We start from the raw sequence: 18,725 nt of genomic DNA, 5'->3' as shown, positions 1-18,725 counted from the left end.
ATATATATATATATATATATATATATATATATATATATATATATATATATATATATATATATATATATATATATATATATTGTCTTCTATAACATAGAAGATAGACATTACATTCTAATGCTATTAAAAAGTAGTTGATTTAAATTACTTTTGATTCCAATTTCCCTTCCCATTTCAGTGTATAACCTACTATAATATATTACCAGTGGCTCAAATCTGCAAGCTGAGGATTGTAAAATAGTAATTGATTCATAGAAAAGCCCAATAGAACTGAAGTGTCTGTGCTTATCTTGAGCATTCTCAATCTTTCCTTTCTAAGCTGCCAGCAAGACTTTTTCTCCATAAGACTTTAATACAAACATATCAAAAGTTTGATGTGGAGGAAACAGGTTCTCCAGCAGAGGAGCGCGAAATATTTTGAGTGTGAAACTCAATTTTTGACCAATCTGGAAACATTTCAAATATTAAACCTGTTTGGAACTGGAACTCAAAAAAGGGAACGTTTCAAGTTTAAAATGTTTTGTTCATCCAGCCTTAATACTCTTAAATCTGATGATTTAATCTGCAGGAATTTTAGGATTTAATCCTTGAATTTACAACCACTCGTTTAGTGATTGTTCAAAGTTACAATGGCACTGAAAAAAGTCGAGTTATGACCGTTTTTCACACTTACAATCGTTGCAGCATCCCTGTGGTCACATGATCAAAATTTTGGATGCTTGGGAACTGCCATATATTTATGAGGATTGCAGTGTCCTAGGGTGTTGTGATCACCTTTTGCAATCTTCTGACAATGGAGTCAGAACTCAGTCAATGGAGAAGCCAGATTCACTTGACAACCATGTTACTAACAACTGCAGTGATTCACTTAACACCTGTGGCAAGAAAGGTCATAAAATGGGGCAAAAGTCACTAAACAACTGTCTTGCTTAGCAACAGAAATTTTGGGCTCAGTTGTGTTCATAAGTTGAAGAACTACCTATACAAGGCATGACCTTGCCCAATGAGATAGTAAGAAAAGTCCAAGACTAAAAGGCCAGAGACAGTTGATGAGAGGAAGAGAGCAGACTCGGCTCTAGCTTTGACTGACAAAAGTCGCTGCAGTTACCTGAACTTTTTTCAGTGATCGTAGGGATGCCCTTTTATTCTGTTAGATGCATCCAGTAGTTCGCCTCCTACAACTCTGTATAATTTATTATTGTATGACATAGCAATTCATGTTAGTTTAATCCCTAAAACGAAGAACAGCTGGATTAAAAGATGCTCTTGCATTATGAGTTGCATCATCCTTAACCATTGGAAATTGGAGTTGAGATTTATGGAGATGGATTACAACATCTGAAAGGTCAGCAGTTCACACTCAGTTTTAAAGCATAAATAGCACTACTAAAAGATCTTAAGGCAATTAAGTTTTCTTCAATATTCTTCAGTATATAAAATCTTTCCCTTTATTATTTCACCACAGTTTGACATAAAGAAAATTACACAATTGCCCTTTTTTAAAATTTTGGTAACAGATTCCACAGAAGGAATAAGTGCGCAGTGTCTCTTTACAATATTATTTTTATTTTTTCTTGGTGCAATGAGTGTGTGCTTATTTACAAGGCACAATGCATGCCTCATGTCTAATATTAACAAAGAATGGAGTTGTTCTTGACCCTAAATTATTCATGAAACACAATTTTTCCTAACCTGGTGCTGCTCAAGGGTGAGAATTCCAAGCCAGCGTGGACCAACTGATATTTTTTCATCTCTTCAACCATTTGAGCTATGACCAGACTCGTGAGCTTTCCTTGAATCTGAAGATGATTGGGCCAACAGCAATCCTGACTCTTTAGTACTGCCAAGCTGGGAAACACTGAGATGTGAATGACCAAGTTGGAGTGGAAGAGTTTCAGTAATGTCATTTTCAGGAGTTGTCCTATGACATACACAAAAAGACACATTCTACACTGAGACACATAATATAAAAATCAAGCAGTGAAATGAACAAATATAAAAATAAACACCTTTTAAACAGTGTGGGATGTAATGCGTAATATATACAGGTCACATGCTTTGTATGTATGATGCACAAACTCCGTATTTTCATATAAAGATTTTGTGCAACAGAGAAGGAAACCATCTCTACTCTTCAGATGGGGCATATACCACTGCTCAAAATGAATGAAGTAGACTTTAGAGTCATAATTGCCAATTCTACTTCTCCAATGAATCCAGAGCCCTGGTGATAACTATTAGGACAGTGCAGGAAAAGTAGGTCGAGCACTTTCTGATAAGGGGCCGTCAATATAAAGTTAACAGAAGGCCTCTGATCATTTTTTTATCTAGATTTTTTATAGGGTTAGGGAGGGGGGTGGGTGATAAGGGTTGTCTGGCCTTGGGGGGTGGCCAATCAACCATGGTTCAGGCCGGACTTGGGTCTGACCGTGCGGCGGGAGAACGGGGTGTCGCTGTCTCCGGAGCTCACGAGCGGGTCGTGGGATTACCAATTCCCACGACGGGGAATGGCAGCAGGCGGATAGACAGGGGGCCGTATCGCTACCGGGAGGGCCATCTCCGCTACTTGCAAGCGGTGAGGCGCTCCGACCCTCTGCTTCTTCCCCGAGGTTCCGGGAGCGAGGATGTGCAGCCTCCTGAGCTCCGGCTGGTGTATCTGAATGCCAGGTCCGTGGTTAACAAAGCTCCCCTCGTTAGGGATTTAGTTGAGGGTGAGCATGCGGACCTGGCCTGCATCACGGAGACCTGGTTGGGCCCAGAGGGTGGGGTCCCTTTGGTTGACCTCTGCCCACCAGGCTTCCGGGTGCTGCACCGGCCAAGAGCTCAAGGTAGGGGTGGGGGAGTGGCGGTTATTATTAGGGAGACCTTATGTCCGCGGGAGACCACCGTTTCTCAGATAGTCGGGTGTGAGTCTCTCTTTGTGAGATTTGGTTCTGGGGCGCAGTTGGGTTTGCTGCTGACGTACATTTCGCCTAGTCGTACAGCGGCAGCCCTGCCCGAGCTGCTTGATATCCTCTCAGGGTTGGTGGTTGAGTTTCCCAAACTTATAGTTTTGGGAGACTTCAACCTACCATCCCTGGGAGGCTCATCTGAGCTAGCTCGGGAGTTCATGGCTTCCATGACGGCCATGGACCTGACGCAAGTAATTTCTGAACCAACTCATGAGGGAGGCCACACTCTTGACCTGATTTTTTTATCTAGACGGTGGTTGGATGATCTTGGTGGGGGCTCTCCATTTATTATGCCCCTGTCATGGACCGATCATCATCTCCTGCGGATGGTCTTCCGTTTTGCCACCCCCCGCCGTGGGGATACGGAACCAATTAGATGGTACCGCCCCAGACGCTTAATGGATCCTGATAGATTCCAAGCGGCGCTGGGGTCCCCACCTGCCTCCATTGCTCACAGCTCGGCGGATGCCTTAGTGGAAACCTGGGAAAGGGCAGCCACTGAGGCACTTGACCGGGTTGTACCCTTGCGGCCCCTGACCCGGCGCAGATCCCAGCGAGCTCCATGGTTCTCCGCGGAGCTCCGGGAGATGAAGCGTCGGAAACGGGGCCTAGAGAGCTGTTGGAGGTCGAGCCGATCCGAACCCGACCGGTTGCGGTTAAGAACCTATATTAGGTCTTATCTCGCAGCGATGAGGGTGGCGAGGTGTAATTACTTCTCTACCCTCATTGCGTCCGCAGATAATCGCCCGGCCGCCCTGTTTAGGGTGACTCGCTCACTTCTTAATCAGGAGGTGAGGGAGGATCCCTTGCAGGGTCGTGCTGAGGAATTTAGTCAACATCTGTCGGATAAAATCGCTCGGATTCGGACCGGTTTGGACTCCAGCTGGGCAGAGTCAGGCGATCAGGACACGGACGGTCTTGTCAATGTTATCTGGGAAGAGTTTGATTCTGTGACCCCTGATGAAGTGGACAGGATTATGGGGAGGCTGAGCTCCTCCACATGTTTGTTGGATCCGTGCCCTTCCTGGCTGGTTTATGCAGCTAGGGAGAGGACACGAGGCTGGCTCCAGGCGGTTATATCTGCTTCTTTGAGTGAGGGTTATTTCCCCACCGTCTTGAAGGAGGCGGTGGTGAGACCTCTCCTCAAGAAGCCTGCCTTGGACCCAGCTGTATTGAACAACTTTCGTCCAGTCTCCAACTTTCGCTTTCTTGCGAAGGTTGTTGAGAGTGTGGTGGCGCATCAGCTCCCTCTGGTCCTGGATGAAGCGGATTATCTGGACCCCTACCAATCGGGTTTCAGGCCCGGGTACAGCACGGAGACGGCATTGGTCGCTCTGGTGAATGATCTCTGGAGGGCTCGGGACAGGGGATATTCCTCTGTCCTAGTCCTATTAGACCTCTCGGCGGCTTTCGATACCATCGACCATGGTATCTTGCTGCGGCGTCTCAGGGGATTGGGAGTGGGAGGCACGGTTCTTCGGTGGTTCTCCTCCTATCTCCTGGGACGTTCGCAGTCGGTGTTGGCAGGGGGGCAGAGATCGGCCCCTAGGTCTCTCGTTTGTGGAGTTCCTCAGGGGTCGGTTCTCTCGCCTCTCCTGTTCAACATCTACATGAAACCGCTGGGTGAGATCATTCGTGGTTTTGGAGTTGGGTATCATCAATATGCCGATGATACCCAACTTTTCTTTTCGACCCCAAACCACCCCAGTGATGCCCTCGCTGTGATGTCCCGTTGCCTGGAGGCGGTTCGGGTCTGGATGGGGAGGAACAGACTTCAGCTCAACCCTGACAAGACTGAGTGGCTGTGCATTCCGGCATCCCGGGACATTCAAAATGTTCCATCTCTTTCTATGGGGGGTGAGCTCTTACCCCCCGTGGACAGGGCTCGCAACTTGGGAGTCCTCCTAGATTCACGGCTTACCCTAGAAGATCATGTAGTGGCCGTGACTAGGGGGGCTTTTGCCCAGGTTCGCCTGGTGCGCCAGTTGCGGCCCTATCTGGACCGGGATGCCCTGTGCACGGTCACTCATGCGCTCGTGACCTCTCGCCTTGACTACTGTAATGCTCTCTACATGGGGCTTCCCTTGAAGACCACTCGGAGGCTCCAACTGGTACAGAATGCGGCCGCGAGAGTTGTCTTGGGAGTTTCCCGGTACTCCCATGTTACACCTTTGCTCCGCGAGCTGCATTGGTTACCAGTTGTCTTCCGGGTGAGGTTCAAGGTCTTGGTTATGATCTTTAAGTCCCTACATGGCATGGGTCCGGGGTACCTCGGGGACCACCTGCTGCCGGCTTCAACTCCCCTCCGCCCTGTGCGTTCCCACAGAGAGGGCCTCCTCAGGGTGCCTCCGGTCAGGGAATGCCGACTGGCGGCCCCCAGGGGGAGAGCCTTCTCTGTGGGTGCCCCGGCTTTGTGGAACCAACTGCCGGTGGAGCTCCGGACGGCATCGGACCTCCGAACTTTCCGTCGTGGTCTGAAGACCCATTTGTTTGAATTGGCTGGTCTGGCCTGATGGGGGAGCTGGGTTTTAAATTGTCATTTTAGATTGCATTATTGTTTTTTAATTGGGCACTGATTTAATCTTTGTTTTAACTTTTGTATAGTATTGTATTTTTATCTATATGCCCTGTGAACCGCCCTGGGTCCCCAGGGAGAAGGGCGGTATATAAATTAAATAAAACGTAAACGTAAACGTTTTCGAAAATATCAGCTTCTTCCCAGTCTCTGGCAGGGATGGATGGGATTTTGGAAATATGAATCCTCATATCAAGCAGCACGGTTGCCCTAAAAATGTTCTTTTGTAAGCATTTTCCATTTTGGAATTTCCAAAGCTTGAAACAGCCAAGAACCAGAAGAAAAATTCTGACATTAGAACTCTCCTATGAATTTGGAGGCCTTTCTTCAAACTCAAAGAGAAATCCAATTACAGTAGTCCTTGACTTATGACCATAATTGAGCCCCAAAATGTTGTTGCCTTGCAACAAAGTTTTTAAGCGAGGTTTGCCCCATTTTTACAATCTTTCTTGCCACAGTTGTTAAGTGAATCGCTGCAGTTGTAAGTTAGTAATACAGTTGTTAAATGAATCTGGCTTCCCCATTGACTTTGCTTGTCAGAAGGTCGCAAAAGGTGATCACATGACCCGGAACACTGCAACCATCATAAATACATACCAGTTGCCAAGTGTCTAAATTTTGATCACGTGACCATGGGGATGCTACAATGATTGTATTTGTGAAAACAGTCATAGGTCACTTTTTTAGTGCTGTTGAAACTTCGAACAGTCACTAAAACAAATGATTTTAAGTCGACGACTACCTGTAATCAGATACAGAGTTGCAGCCTCAGTAATCAAATAGATACGTATTATTATGGCACAGCCTCCTAATTTCCAGATATCTGATAAATATTTAAGACCAGAAACCCCATGGTTATGTTTACTAGAAATACGTTTTGCTATAATGTGATTAGAAAATCTCAGGGACAACAAGCTAGCTGTTAAAATAGAACCATATATAATTTAGTTATTTAAAAAAATTATATTGCCACCTACCCGCACGTGGTGACTCATCAATACATTATAGTACTCATATCCTATGTAGCCTCACTGTGGAAGATTAATTTTTACAAATGAGTAACTAACCTAGGGACCTCAGACGGTTAAACCATTCTCACATTCATATTAGAGTCTCTGCTCTAGTGATTTATTTAACTAGGCCTCTGAATCAATACACTTTTCATTCACAGTGGTCATTCCTATCTGAAACATTACACTGTAGCTCCAAACTCTAAAATTGGTTGCTGGAGAAGGGTGGATTTGTCTGTTTCAGTTTTGTATTTTTATTCATTCAACTGTTCTTGCGTTAGTTTTGGTCTACCTTCCACAATACTTTAAGCACATATTATAAAAATCCCACACTAACTTTTACGGCTATTCTGCTGCCTGTTTCCTAATACATGGCACATTTATGTCCTTTTCTCTCCTATAAACACTTTTGGGAAATGATCCCAAATAAAACTTTTTATAAATAATTCATTTTATTGTGTCTGACCAAATTGCCCTGCCATTGTCTTTAACGGCAAGCAACCTAAACTATTATTTGGGTCTTTTGGCCATATAAATATTTACTATCTGAATCACTGCATCTAACATTTTATGTTTTGTGCCAAAGTGTATGGATGCCTGTCCTTTGTTTTAATGTCTGTGCCTAGCACAGATGTATTTTCATGAAATATATTTATCTGCATTTTTGCTACTTTTCAAGTTAGTAACAAGAACATGTGGTAGTTGGTATGAACTAAAGCAAAAACCTTCTTACCTTTCATCAGCTACTCTCTTCATGCTTTCAGATAAGCTGGCAATATCTTGCTTGTTGTCTGCTTTGCTCTCTTGTTCTTGATGTTCCACAGGCACTTTAGGGGTGGATTGCACTTGTAACATGCTTTGTTCACTATGAGGAAACTCTTCTTCCTCCACTCTCTGACTACGTACTACATCTGCTTCCAACTCTCTCTCAGATGCTTCCAGACAACTTTTGATCTCAGTTAAAACTTCATGGCTTAAGTAATCATGGTTAGCAATGGCCACTGCAGAAGTCCCATGATTGCTTGTAGCACCCGTGCTAGTCCCCATTGATTTTGAAATCACTTTCAGTTTGTGAGAACTGGATTTGTAGTGTTTCTTTTTATGCTTTGCTTTAGAGTTGTGTTTTAAGAAAAATTCACATGATTCTTGCAACACTCTCCGGCTTTCACTGATTGGACTAATCAGGGAAAAAGACAGAAAAAATGCTAATTACCACTTTTTTCTATAATTATTTAGATATAAGTAATTATAATTTAGCTGGCATAAAATTGGAAAAAGTAGCTAATACTGTAAATAAAAAAGAGAATTACAAAATACCTAGACAATTTAATGTTCACAATGAACATGAAAGGAAGAAATATAAAATCTGCATCCGGGGAGAAGAAATATAAGGTGTAAGTATAAAATGAGGGAGATCAGCCTTGACAGTGTCAAAAGGATCTATCAACCAATGCCAACTGTGTGATCAAGCTGTTAAAAAGAAGTACTATGGAAAATTCATTAACTGGAGCATAGGTTCCAAGGCACAGGAAGTAATTTTTTTCTATTCTGCCCTGGTCAGACCCCTTTGGACTACAGTGTCCACTTTTGGGAATCACTATTCAAAAAGAAGGGACGCGGTGGCTCAGTGGGTTAGGACGCTGAGCTTGTCGATCAGAAGGTCAGCAGTTTGACGGGTCGAATCCCGAGTGCCGTGTAACAGAGTGAGCACCTGTTACTCATCCCAGCTTCTGCCAACCTAGCAGTTCGAAAGCACGTAAAAATGCAAGTAGAAAAATAGGGACTACTACAGCGTTCCATGCACATTTGGCGTCTAGTCATGCCGCCCACATGACCACGGAGACGTCCTCGGACAAACGCTGGCTCTTCAGCTTTGAAACGGAGATGAGCACCGGCCCCTAGAGTCGGAAACAACTAACATGCGTGTGCGGGGGAACCTTTACCTTTACCTTTATTCAAAAAGATATTGACAAATTTGAGTTAGTTAGAGAAAGACTACAGACATGGTTTAAGGTCTGGACACTAAAGTCTATGAGGAATCATTAAAGATCTGGTTATGTCTAGTCTATAGAAGACTGAGAAGAAATATGACAACAGTCTTCAAATATCTAAAGGACTATCATACAGAACAGGGAGTGGATGTTTTTGCTACTGCCCCACAGGGCAGGACCAGAACCTGCAAATTAAAACTCCAAGGAAGCAGGTTCAGGCTAGACACCAGGAAGAACTTCTTGTCTATGGGAGTTGGCAGATAATGGAAGAAGCTGTTAAATGCAAAGGTATACTCTCTTTCTCTGGGGACTTTTTCCAAATCAAAATTAAATGAAGAGGAAAATAAAGATACTAGCAGCTAAATGAAGGGGTGGAACACCAGAAAACAATGAGGATAATCACAACATTAACTCTAACTGAAGAGATGGAAAGAACTGAGAGATTAAAAGAATGCTTGAGAAAAGAAAGGATAGGATAGCACTTTTCAAGTACAGATAGTTCTTTATGACTGGTTGCTTAGCTCCCTTCCTTCCTTCCTTCCCTTTTTTTTCCAAAGTTCCAACAGCCGTCCCTGCCCACAGTCACATGACCACGTTGGGTGCTAAACTGGCCCAGATTTACAGCCATTTGCAGTGACCTAGTCACATGACCTTATTTTACGTTTTTTTGCTGAAAACAGGCATTTTTTTTAGCAAAATCAGTCCACAGCAAACAGGTTTGCTTTACAATCGCCAATGTCAAGGTTCCAATCAATTCACTTAATGTCCAATGCAAAAAAACAAAAAATCAGATCATGTGGGTGACCTGCTTTATGACTTTTATGATTTATGACCACAACAGGCAGGCTCCAATTGTATGTCGAGGACTATCTGCACCCAAAGGTATGTCATGAAGAAGTTTAAGACCTGTTTTTTTTGTTTTTCTTTTTATCAACTTAGAGGTTGGAAAACAAAGTTGGGAAGCAAGACTGCTTATTAGGAATAATCTCATATCAGTGAGAACAGTTAAAAGCTGAAGAAATTACCAACAATGGTGATGAGATCTCCTTCACTGGATGTATTCAAGCGTTATTGTAGTCATCTGTCCTGAATGCTTTAAATTAGATTTTTACACAAAGTAGTGGATTGGACTTGATGGCATAAATGGGCCTTTTAACTTTATGATTCCATTATCTAGCTAAATGGTGGAGTGTATGTTGCCGCGCTCCCTCCCCCCCATAAAATGTTGTTAGGACCCATCATCCCTGTCCATTGGCCACTAGTCTAATAGTATATTTATTTATTAAATTTGTTTGCCACCTATCTCACCACGAGGCAACTCTGGCAGATTACACCTGAAGGAAATCAGGTAGGAAAAACTAGGGAGTTATAAACACTTATCTTGTTAAAATCAATGGAGCTTGTAAAGTGCATGTCCTGCCTGAGAAGTAGCCTCGGTAGTAGCCCGAGTCTCACCATACTAGGAAATGTTGCTCTACCGATCACACATCCTTTGTCTTTTCCTTTTGCTTAGTTAACTCTATAAAGTACCCATCCAGCTTATCATTACATTATGTTTCATGATCTACCTTCTTCTGATACTGTGTGACCGTCAATAAGACAGGTTGAGGAACGGTCAGATAATAGTCAGCATAGCCAGCAACTGAACAGTGGGCATAGCAAGAGGCTCAGAAGGGACTTTGCCTTTCTTTGCTATAAAGGAGATGTTGGGAGAATTACACTGCAAGATTCTCTCTCTCTCTCTCTCTCTCAAGATTCTCTCTCACACAAGATATTCTCTCTCTCTCTCTCTCTCTCTCTCTCTCTCTCTCTCTCTCTCTCTCTCTCTCTCTCTCAAAGCACAATTAATGTATTAAGCTTATGGGACTGGACTTTACAACACAATAAGCTAAAAATGTTACTGGCTTATTTAGCTCATGTGAACTTGGACTGTTCATAAAATTGGTACACTTTCTCACTCAATATCTAAAAGTGCTCATATGTCTTATTTACAAATTTTTAGTAAAATAAAATAGTGTTTTCTCTAGGTCACAGTATTCATAACCCTAAAGCGCTTTATATGTAGTCTATTTTCCCTGCATTCCAACAACAAGGTCACAAAGCATTCTAAGACACATACTTATTTTAAAATATTCATTATCATCTAGTACTAAGGCATTTTATTTATAACTAAAAACTACAAAATACAAAAATCCCATCTTACTCTCTTTTGCGATTTCTGTTGAAGAAACTTGCCCATTCTGAACAGGTTTTTTTACTTCCTATCCAGAAGACTGGAGAGATGCCAACAATTAAAGTCATCAGGTACTTCATTAGAAACAAAGTTATTTCCGGTCTAGCTAATGTTTTGACCTGGAAAACAATAAGCATTTACTGAAAATACAATGGGGAAAAATGGTTTTCCTGTATGACATTTCAGAGGACAAAATGAAAAATAGGCATTTCTGATTTATAATGGAAAGGCTAAAAACTCCCTACTCTACACACTTACAACTGGAATCTCTAGAAATTATAATAGTGCAAAAGAAAGATGAAATTTTAGGGGGAAGGGTTCTTTTTGTGTATTAGAGATTAGAAGTTAACTACCCTAGCAGTCTTTGTAATTTCATAGAACATAAAACCTGAGATATCTTATAGGGAAAAAATTAAACTTCTTGAGTACTTCAAAGTTTTATAATACTGAAATGACACATTCAAATGATATCGAAGATATTTAACTTGCAGTTACTTACCTTGCTTATTTGTTTCTAAATAGATAAAAATTTGACTTTATGGGAGAGGGGTACATGTGAACCTCAAATGTCTATTTAATTAAGATGCTCACTATGCAAATTATTGGTTTTCCCAATTTTAAATATCACTCAATTCTTGAATGTTTGAGAATATATATGTACGCATTCAGTGCTGAAGATATTGTTAGCTATCCTATGAAAACACTGCTATTTACATAACAATTCTAAAAAATATATTGTTCTCAGAGTCATTATCTTCTGAAACAGGAAGACATCAGATCTGAAACCTACATGATTATGCTCCAGTAAGAAATGTTGTATTTCAAATGAGTAATATAGTCTTTCTTCTACCATCTTCAATTTAAAGAGTTACAATTATGAAACCATTAACTTTTTCTGAAGGATTCTTTGCACTTCATGACAAATATTCAATGAATTTGGTCCTCACAGAATAAATTATATAACCCTGTATAATTAAGAGTTACAGAAACTTTGCAGTTCTCCTAAAAGTACTGGTAGCACCAAACATTCTTTCAAAACAGTGCTTTCCTTGCCTATAGACTAATTAATGCATCAAAACATACAACCCAACCCCCAAACCAGATACACTATTCTTTATTATTCAAGCATTAATTGTGCTAATATTTCAACCTTACCTGGTAAGGACAGGGTATATGGAATTGATCACAGTGGTCATAAACCCAAGTGGTTTCCCAGATCTTCCTATACACCTGCTCATAGATGTAACAGCCCAAGAGTATCGCTAGAGGTACAAGGTATAAGCCGCTGAAGACACCAATTCGAATCATGAATTTTTTCAACTTTTCTTGATTCCTGCCGTCATTCTGTATGACTTGGCGCACATGATTTAGAGAAATTATACCCGCTAAAAGGAGAGATAAACCGACAAAGACACACATGCACAAAGGCAGGAGAACAAAATATCGAGACGTAGCTAAGTCATAGAGGCCAACAAAACAGACGCCACTAATGTTGTCACCTTCCACTTTGTTCATGGCAAGGAGCATCACCGTGAGAAATCCCGGCATGCCCCAGGCAACTGCATGGAACCACATGGCTTTTTGTTCAATAGCTTCACAGCTCCATTTTCGTCCAGCAGCAAGGAACCAAGTGACTGTGAGGATCACCCACCAGACAGTTCCGGCCATTGTGAAAAAATACAGAGCCATGAAGACAAGGGTGCAACCTTTGTTCTGAGAACCAAGAACGACTGTTTCACCAAGATGTAGTTTTTCATCACTCTTATTACAGGCTGTTTTGTTTCCTAGGACAAATCCGAGGAAGTAAACAAGAGACACTATACTGTAACAAACAGAATAGTAAATAATTGGCCTCTCTGGATACCTAAACCTTTTAACATCTATCAAAAATGTTAGGAACGTAAACAAAGTGGCGCAAAGGCAAAAAATTGAAACAATGCCAATAAAGCTTTTGGCAACTTCTAGCTCATGATTATTGAAGTACATGTTGGGGCAAGGGGGTGCACACTGCTCAATGCCTAAAAACATATAGCCTTGTCCACCGGATGTCTGCAAATGACGTGGACACCAAAATCCATAGTCCCTTTTGGGCTGCCCTGAGATCTTCCATGTGTCCTGGGCTCTTGTAGTAAAAGAAGCAGTGATAGCAGCAGTTTCATCACAGTCTTCCAATCTAGAAAGTCAAGAGAGGGGGAAATTGGTTATGATACTATAGAAAACTGGCCGTAAGGTATGCAGGGTTCCATTTGCTTGTTACTCTAAACGCACACACACAACACTTCTCAAAACATGAGATATATGTTTGTAAGCATTTTTACTTAATATTTTAGGTAGAGGAAAGCAAGCTAGTTTATAGAAAAATGTAATCTCTCTCTCTCTCTCTCTCTCTCTCTCTCTCTCTCTCTATATATATATATATATATATATATATATATATATATATATATACACACACACACACACACACACACACACACACAATTTAAACAGAAGGAAAACAAAATTAATAGGCAACAATCCACAAAAAGTCACCATGAGGGAACACAATCTCAGGTGCACTGAAGCAATAATCTGCCTCTTGTGCATCAAATACAGAAGTTGCTAAAAGTCAATTCAGAGCTCCAAGAGTAACTTCCCCACTTTACAGACTGCTTAAGGCTTTTTAAAAGGATTAGGGCTAATATAGAGAAATGTTAACAATTCCTGAGCATAAAAAGTAACTTCCCAGGGTCCCTTAAGAAGTTATTTAGAGCGCTCTACACTAGCTGAAGAATTCATATTCTTTAGAGTAGCTCCAAGTGGAGAATTGCTACAAGGTTTTCCAAGCCCAAATAGCTAAGACCAGGGCTTTTCTTGCCATAGAACGCTCAGAACGGAGTTCTGGCACCTTTTTTGGATGGAACCTTGTAGGGTAGGCAAGGCAGGTTGTATGACACGTGTGAGTTCCGGCACCTTTTTCTTTTACAAAAAAAGCACTGGCTAAGACTGAATCTTTAGTTAAGAAAAGTGCCCAGTCTAAGTCATCAATTGTTATAAATAAAAACAGGAACCAAAAATGGCCCCAAGCCTAACACTTTCATCCTATAGGGTAAGGAACAAGAGCTCTTCATAATTCCTAACAATTGGTTTCTAAATAGTCTCAACTGAACTGCTATATCTGCAATGGAAATATAAAATCGATCCACATGCCAGCAAGCCCTACTTCTATCCTGTAGAAATTTCAATTCACTAATTAATTTTCATACTAATGGTTGCAAATCCCCCTCAACTGTCTATAAAATCTACAGAATTTCTTAAAGAGGAAAAAAAACTGAAGCCAATGAAGCCAAACACCCAGTTAATAGAAAAATCTAGAATGGGAGGAAATGTGCTAAACTACAATTCTCAAGATTCCCAATCATCACAGTTCAGATACTGTAGTTAAGATGTTTAAATGGACCTGAGTTGCATTTTAACCTCAGCATAAAATAATACTTTTAGATAACAACGAAATATGAAGTATAAGATAACCTAGCAACAAAATGAATTAAACAAAGGTCAATTATATCAAAAAATCACAACATCCAAGCAAAAGAGTAAGTGTCAGGACTTGCAAAAACTAAAAATTTCTACTTCTTAGTATAGGATTAAACATGTTTTCACTATGTGTTGAGATCTAATCTAATTCCTTGAAAGAGGAAGGTTGTTCAGGGACAAGAGTTTTGGGAAGAAAGCTGAATGTTAATTTAATGTTCAGGCATACAGGTACCCAATCCATAAAATTGTTCTTTCCCCAAAAATGAGGGAATATGGAGACAGTGTGGGGTATCAAATATCATATAAATGGATATTCATCATGGAGCAATTATTCGATGCATAGTTTCAACTGGGCGCAAAACTGGAGAGCCATGTATTGTATCTGCAATATGAAGAAATATTTAGCTGGACCTAAGACCTGTCAATTCTAGTAGAAATAGTGGTTAATTTTTTATATTTAAATATTTAAGAATATTTAAATATTCTTTTTTTATGTTGTTTGTGTTTGAATTCTACTATGGCTGTTTTATTTATTTTTTCTTTTTCACCTCTTGTATACTGCTGAAGCATGAGAATGCCATAGAGCATAAATTCAAAAATTAGAAATAAGAGAAAAAATATGAAAAGCACCGTACCTGCTACATTGAAGTTCCTTAGGCCATCCAATTTCAAACATGTCTATCATCTTTTTACAGTCCTCATATACTCTTACACAAAGGCTCCGGCAAGGTTGAACAACACGTGTTTGTTCAAAGCAAGCAGGCACAAAGGCTTTGCAGAGAAATGCATGGACGTCCGGAGAGCACTGAAGGTTCAGAAGAGGAAGAAAGAGCTTTGGGAAAGGAAAATAAGATGTGGATTAACATACAAAGAAAATTCAGAATAAATCAAAGCAACAGTGACTTTAATCCTTTTCTCCTTTCGTTTTCTGAAAGACTACCAGCTTGTTACATTCCATTAAAAAATAACTTCCAAACTATATAACATTTTAGTAAGGCTGACCCTCAAAATTCCTGTCAACTTGCTTTTGTAAAAAGCCTTATAGAATGGGTTTTCAGCTCTCAATTGAAACTCTGAAACTTCAGTTCTGACAAGAGAAATATTCCAGCAACATGATTTCACTAAAATTTCTAGTAAAAATTGAAGTGTAGGAAACAGATTTTACTATGAACCAAAGTTAAAATTCTATGGGGGGGAAGAGCACAATGAGAGGTTGAAAATATGCTGCAGGGGTAAGGTGATGTATTAATCTCCTCACCTTTTAACACAGAGATTGTACACAAAGATTGAGTCCATCCATTAAATGCCATGGGTGATTGAGAGCAAGAAAGAGCAGGCAGATGTTTTCATATACACCTGCACTTGTAGACGAGGCATATTAATTGCTGCCATTAATTATAGTCCAAGTTTCTATGGCAAAGCTTATAAGCTGTATATTTGAAGTCATTTCTCTTGTATAATCACACTGAACATGTAATTAAGCCTCCATAGTTTCAATGCCATAGGTTTCACCTCTTTCTCCTGGTTGTGGCAGGAGAAATTTTCTAAAGCATCAAGATAGATGTTTATCTAACTAATGTTTATCTAACTAATGTTATTTTGTTCATTGTGTCCAATAGCCATCCAGAAAATGTACAAGTCAATAGCATTTTCCTTTATTTGAGATATCCATTGTATGGGCCAAATGAAAATATTCTATTGTACAATAAACCACACTTCCTGGAAAACACCAAAACACAAAAGTGAAGGAAAACAAATACCAGTTTGAGGAAAAAAGACTGAAAATGGTCTAAGACAGGATACACAAATTATGCCATACTATGCACAAAATATATTAATAGCTATAATAAATTAAAAAAAAATATATAACTATCATATTCATGTCAAATATATAAAAAAATTAAAAATATATTAGCAATGCAGGGAAAAAGCACAGGTGCACAGACATATCATCAATTATTGGGGAAGCTGCAATACAATAATTTAAATGTACATTAAAATGTTCAGGAGGTTTTGCAATAATGATAAATAAGGTGCCTTCCCACAGTGGTCTTCCTTAACTCAAATTCACTCTTGCTATGTTAAGGATAGAAACAGAAGCATTTGTTTTTCCAAAAGTCTTTTGCACATATGGTATAATTGCCTCCCTCTTTTCCTTCAGTTGCTTCTGTTCTTGTGTGTGTGTGTGTGTGTGTGTGTGTGTGTGTGCATGCACACATGTGCCTTCAAGTGTTTTTGACCACTAGAGACTGCCTGATCAAGTCCCATCTAAGACTTCAGTCATTGTTTACCATCACCTCCTTCCTAGAATTGAAGAGTGATTGACCAAATCATTTAATTGGCTTTGTGCCTAATGTGAGACTAGAACTCTCTTTCTAGCCTGGTGCCTTAACCATTACATCAAACTGACTCCAACTGAAACAAAAAGTATTCTTCAAATGAAGAGTTATCTATCAGTCATGATAGTCTCCATTATATCTATTAAATCTATTTTCCCTTCTACATTAACATATACATAATTTCATTGATTTTTCCATACATTATTGCCAAGATAATAGAGGTTGTAACTGTTCAGCTTTTTTTTTAAAGATTAACAGGTTCTATGGCCTGAAGATTTGCAAAACCTAGTTTAAAAGATTCATTTCTACTTTCCGCATGATTCACATTAAAGCTTGCCTAAAGAATCTTACACGTTTTTACCAGTTTTTTGCAAAGTACAATTCATCTCATTTTAGCAGTTTATGCTAGATAAATCAGACCATGATGCAAGAAACCAAATCTGTCTCATTTGCACTGCCAATCATTGATCTATATATTTCTTTTTAAACCTCTTCCATAGACCAAAAAAATGGATTAGAAAACCATCTATCCTCTGGTTGTCTTGGTTAGTTGTTACTGGAAATGTTGAATGGGGTGTAATGGATTAGTTTTTAACCCCTATTAAACAACCCGTGACCCACTGGATCATTGTTTCAAATATATTTCAGATATATATTATCAGATTCCTCAATTGTCTTCAATAATGGCAGAGCTTGTAATGTACTGGAAAAGTTTTTTAAAAAATATAGGGGGATATCCAGACATGTATCAGCCTTGAAAGTAGCCCTATAGAACTGTACATCAGTCAAACATCAGCAGTTGATCACAGAAAACGTATTATGACATTTTATATTATGTAAAATGGTTTCTGGTAATTTTGTTATTAAGAGGGATTGGAAGTTGTTTAAATGAAAGATGGACTGTTGTAATTTGTGTCTGGTAACTTTTATTGGATCTTTGCTGATTTATAAGGAGAGCGGAAGATTTAGAGATGGATCTATGGAAAATGGGATAAGGTGGAACAAGGATATATTAGCATTTTAAGAGACAGTGATATGCTATTAATGTTGAATATACTTGTTGGGGATGAAAGGAAAAAAATTCTTTTCTTTTTTGCAGAGGCTTTTTCCTGCATTTTTAAAATATTTTTTTTAAAAAATATTTTATGAAGTTCCTGTGTTGATGTTACCTGTTTAGTATAATCCTTAATAAAAGCTATTCAAAAAGAAAATCATCTGAGCCTCCAAGACCAATCTTTTTTCAAGATTTTCAAAGTCTGTGGTGATATTTTGTAGATATTCTTTGCAGTATTATTTTATCCCCAAGTGTGTCAGCAGAAAGGGATAACCATCAGTTGAATCGCTTGGAACTTGTTCTGTTACACACTTGTTCCTTGTTCCTGGAAGATAGCTTGCTTCATGAATTGATGGATCTGCCTCTATACCCTTGTTTCAAATAGCTCCTAAAGTAAATGTTCTCATCTTCTTATACATCACAATTGCATTCTTTCTGAACATCTCTTTTTCTGCACCATCTTTTTCCTTAAATACCCTTAGACTGTTTCATCTGGGAAGGTTGGAAAGCTATTAAGAGTTTGAGCATTACAGAATATCTTCTCTCACCCACTCGCTTTGCTATTCTATTTGTCTTCTTTATGGAGAGTTGTTTCTACTGTGCCTCAACTGCAGAGCCTCCTTTCTTTGAAACAGATAAATCTTCATCATTTCTCACCAACTGAATGTGGTTACTTGCTGCTCCAATCTTGTGTCTTTTTCTTCAAGAGTGTTTTTCTTCATTTGCTGTAAACATAACCCTGGTTGTTTTCACACAAGAAGATAAAGATACCACAAATCTGGATGTCACAATGACAAACTTATGTCCATTCATTTTCACTTTTTCTTCTCTCCACTATCAGTAGAGAGGCTTATATTTCTTATTCCTTTTTCTGGCCCTCTTACTTTAGTCAAGTATGAACTATAAATTTACAAGGACTTCTTTGTCTTCAAGCAAATTCCTGCTAGCTCTGTTAACTCAATCGGGGCAATGCTGCCTGAATCTATCCAGCTTATATCCATCTTAGGCTGTTCCATAGCAGGAAGAAGTCAGCCAGTCTCTATAATGGGTAGTCAG

The 18,725-nt window shown here is 39.7% G+C and overlaps 1 protein-coding gene across 4 annotated transcripts in view; it reads right to left on the bottom strand.

Annotated features, from left to right (window-relative positions):
* FZD6 (frizzled class receptor 6) overlaps positions 1-18,725 on the bottom strand; it is a 41,526-nt gene that overhangs the window by 17,975 nt on the left and 4,826 nt on the right. For 3 of the 4 annotated variants that reach the window (XR_014492000.1, XR_014492001.1, XR_014492002.1), the window contains exons 3-7: positions 14,912-15,108; positions 11,916-12,933; positions 10,731-10,879; positions 7,270-7,713; positions 1,693-1,921 (exon numbers count right to left, since the gene is read on the bottom strand). Coding sequence is in view for 1 of the 4 variants with exons in the window: in XM_083358561.1 (XP_083214687.1) it covers positions 1,756-1,921; positions 7,270-7,713; positions 10,731-10,879; positions 11,916-12,933; positions 14,912-15,108 (1,974 nt within the window). In the remaining 3 variants the exon portion in view is untranslated. Of the gene's footprint in view, positions 1-141; positions 1,922-7,269; positions 7,714-10,730; positions 10,880-11,915; positions 12,934-14,911; positions 15,109-18,725 lie in introns of those variants that run through there. The other variant, XM_083358561.1, reaches the window with a different exon arrangement.

This window comes from Vipera ursinii, assembly GCF_947247035.1.
Source record: "Vipera ursinii genome assembly, chromosome: 3".
NCBI lineage: Eukaryota > Metazoa > Chordata > Lepidosauria > Squamata > Viperidae > Vipera > Vipera ursinii.
Note: the sequence above shows the minus strand (reverse complement) of the source record. Positions and strands in the feature narration are given on the sequence as shown.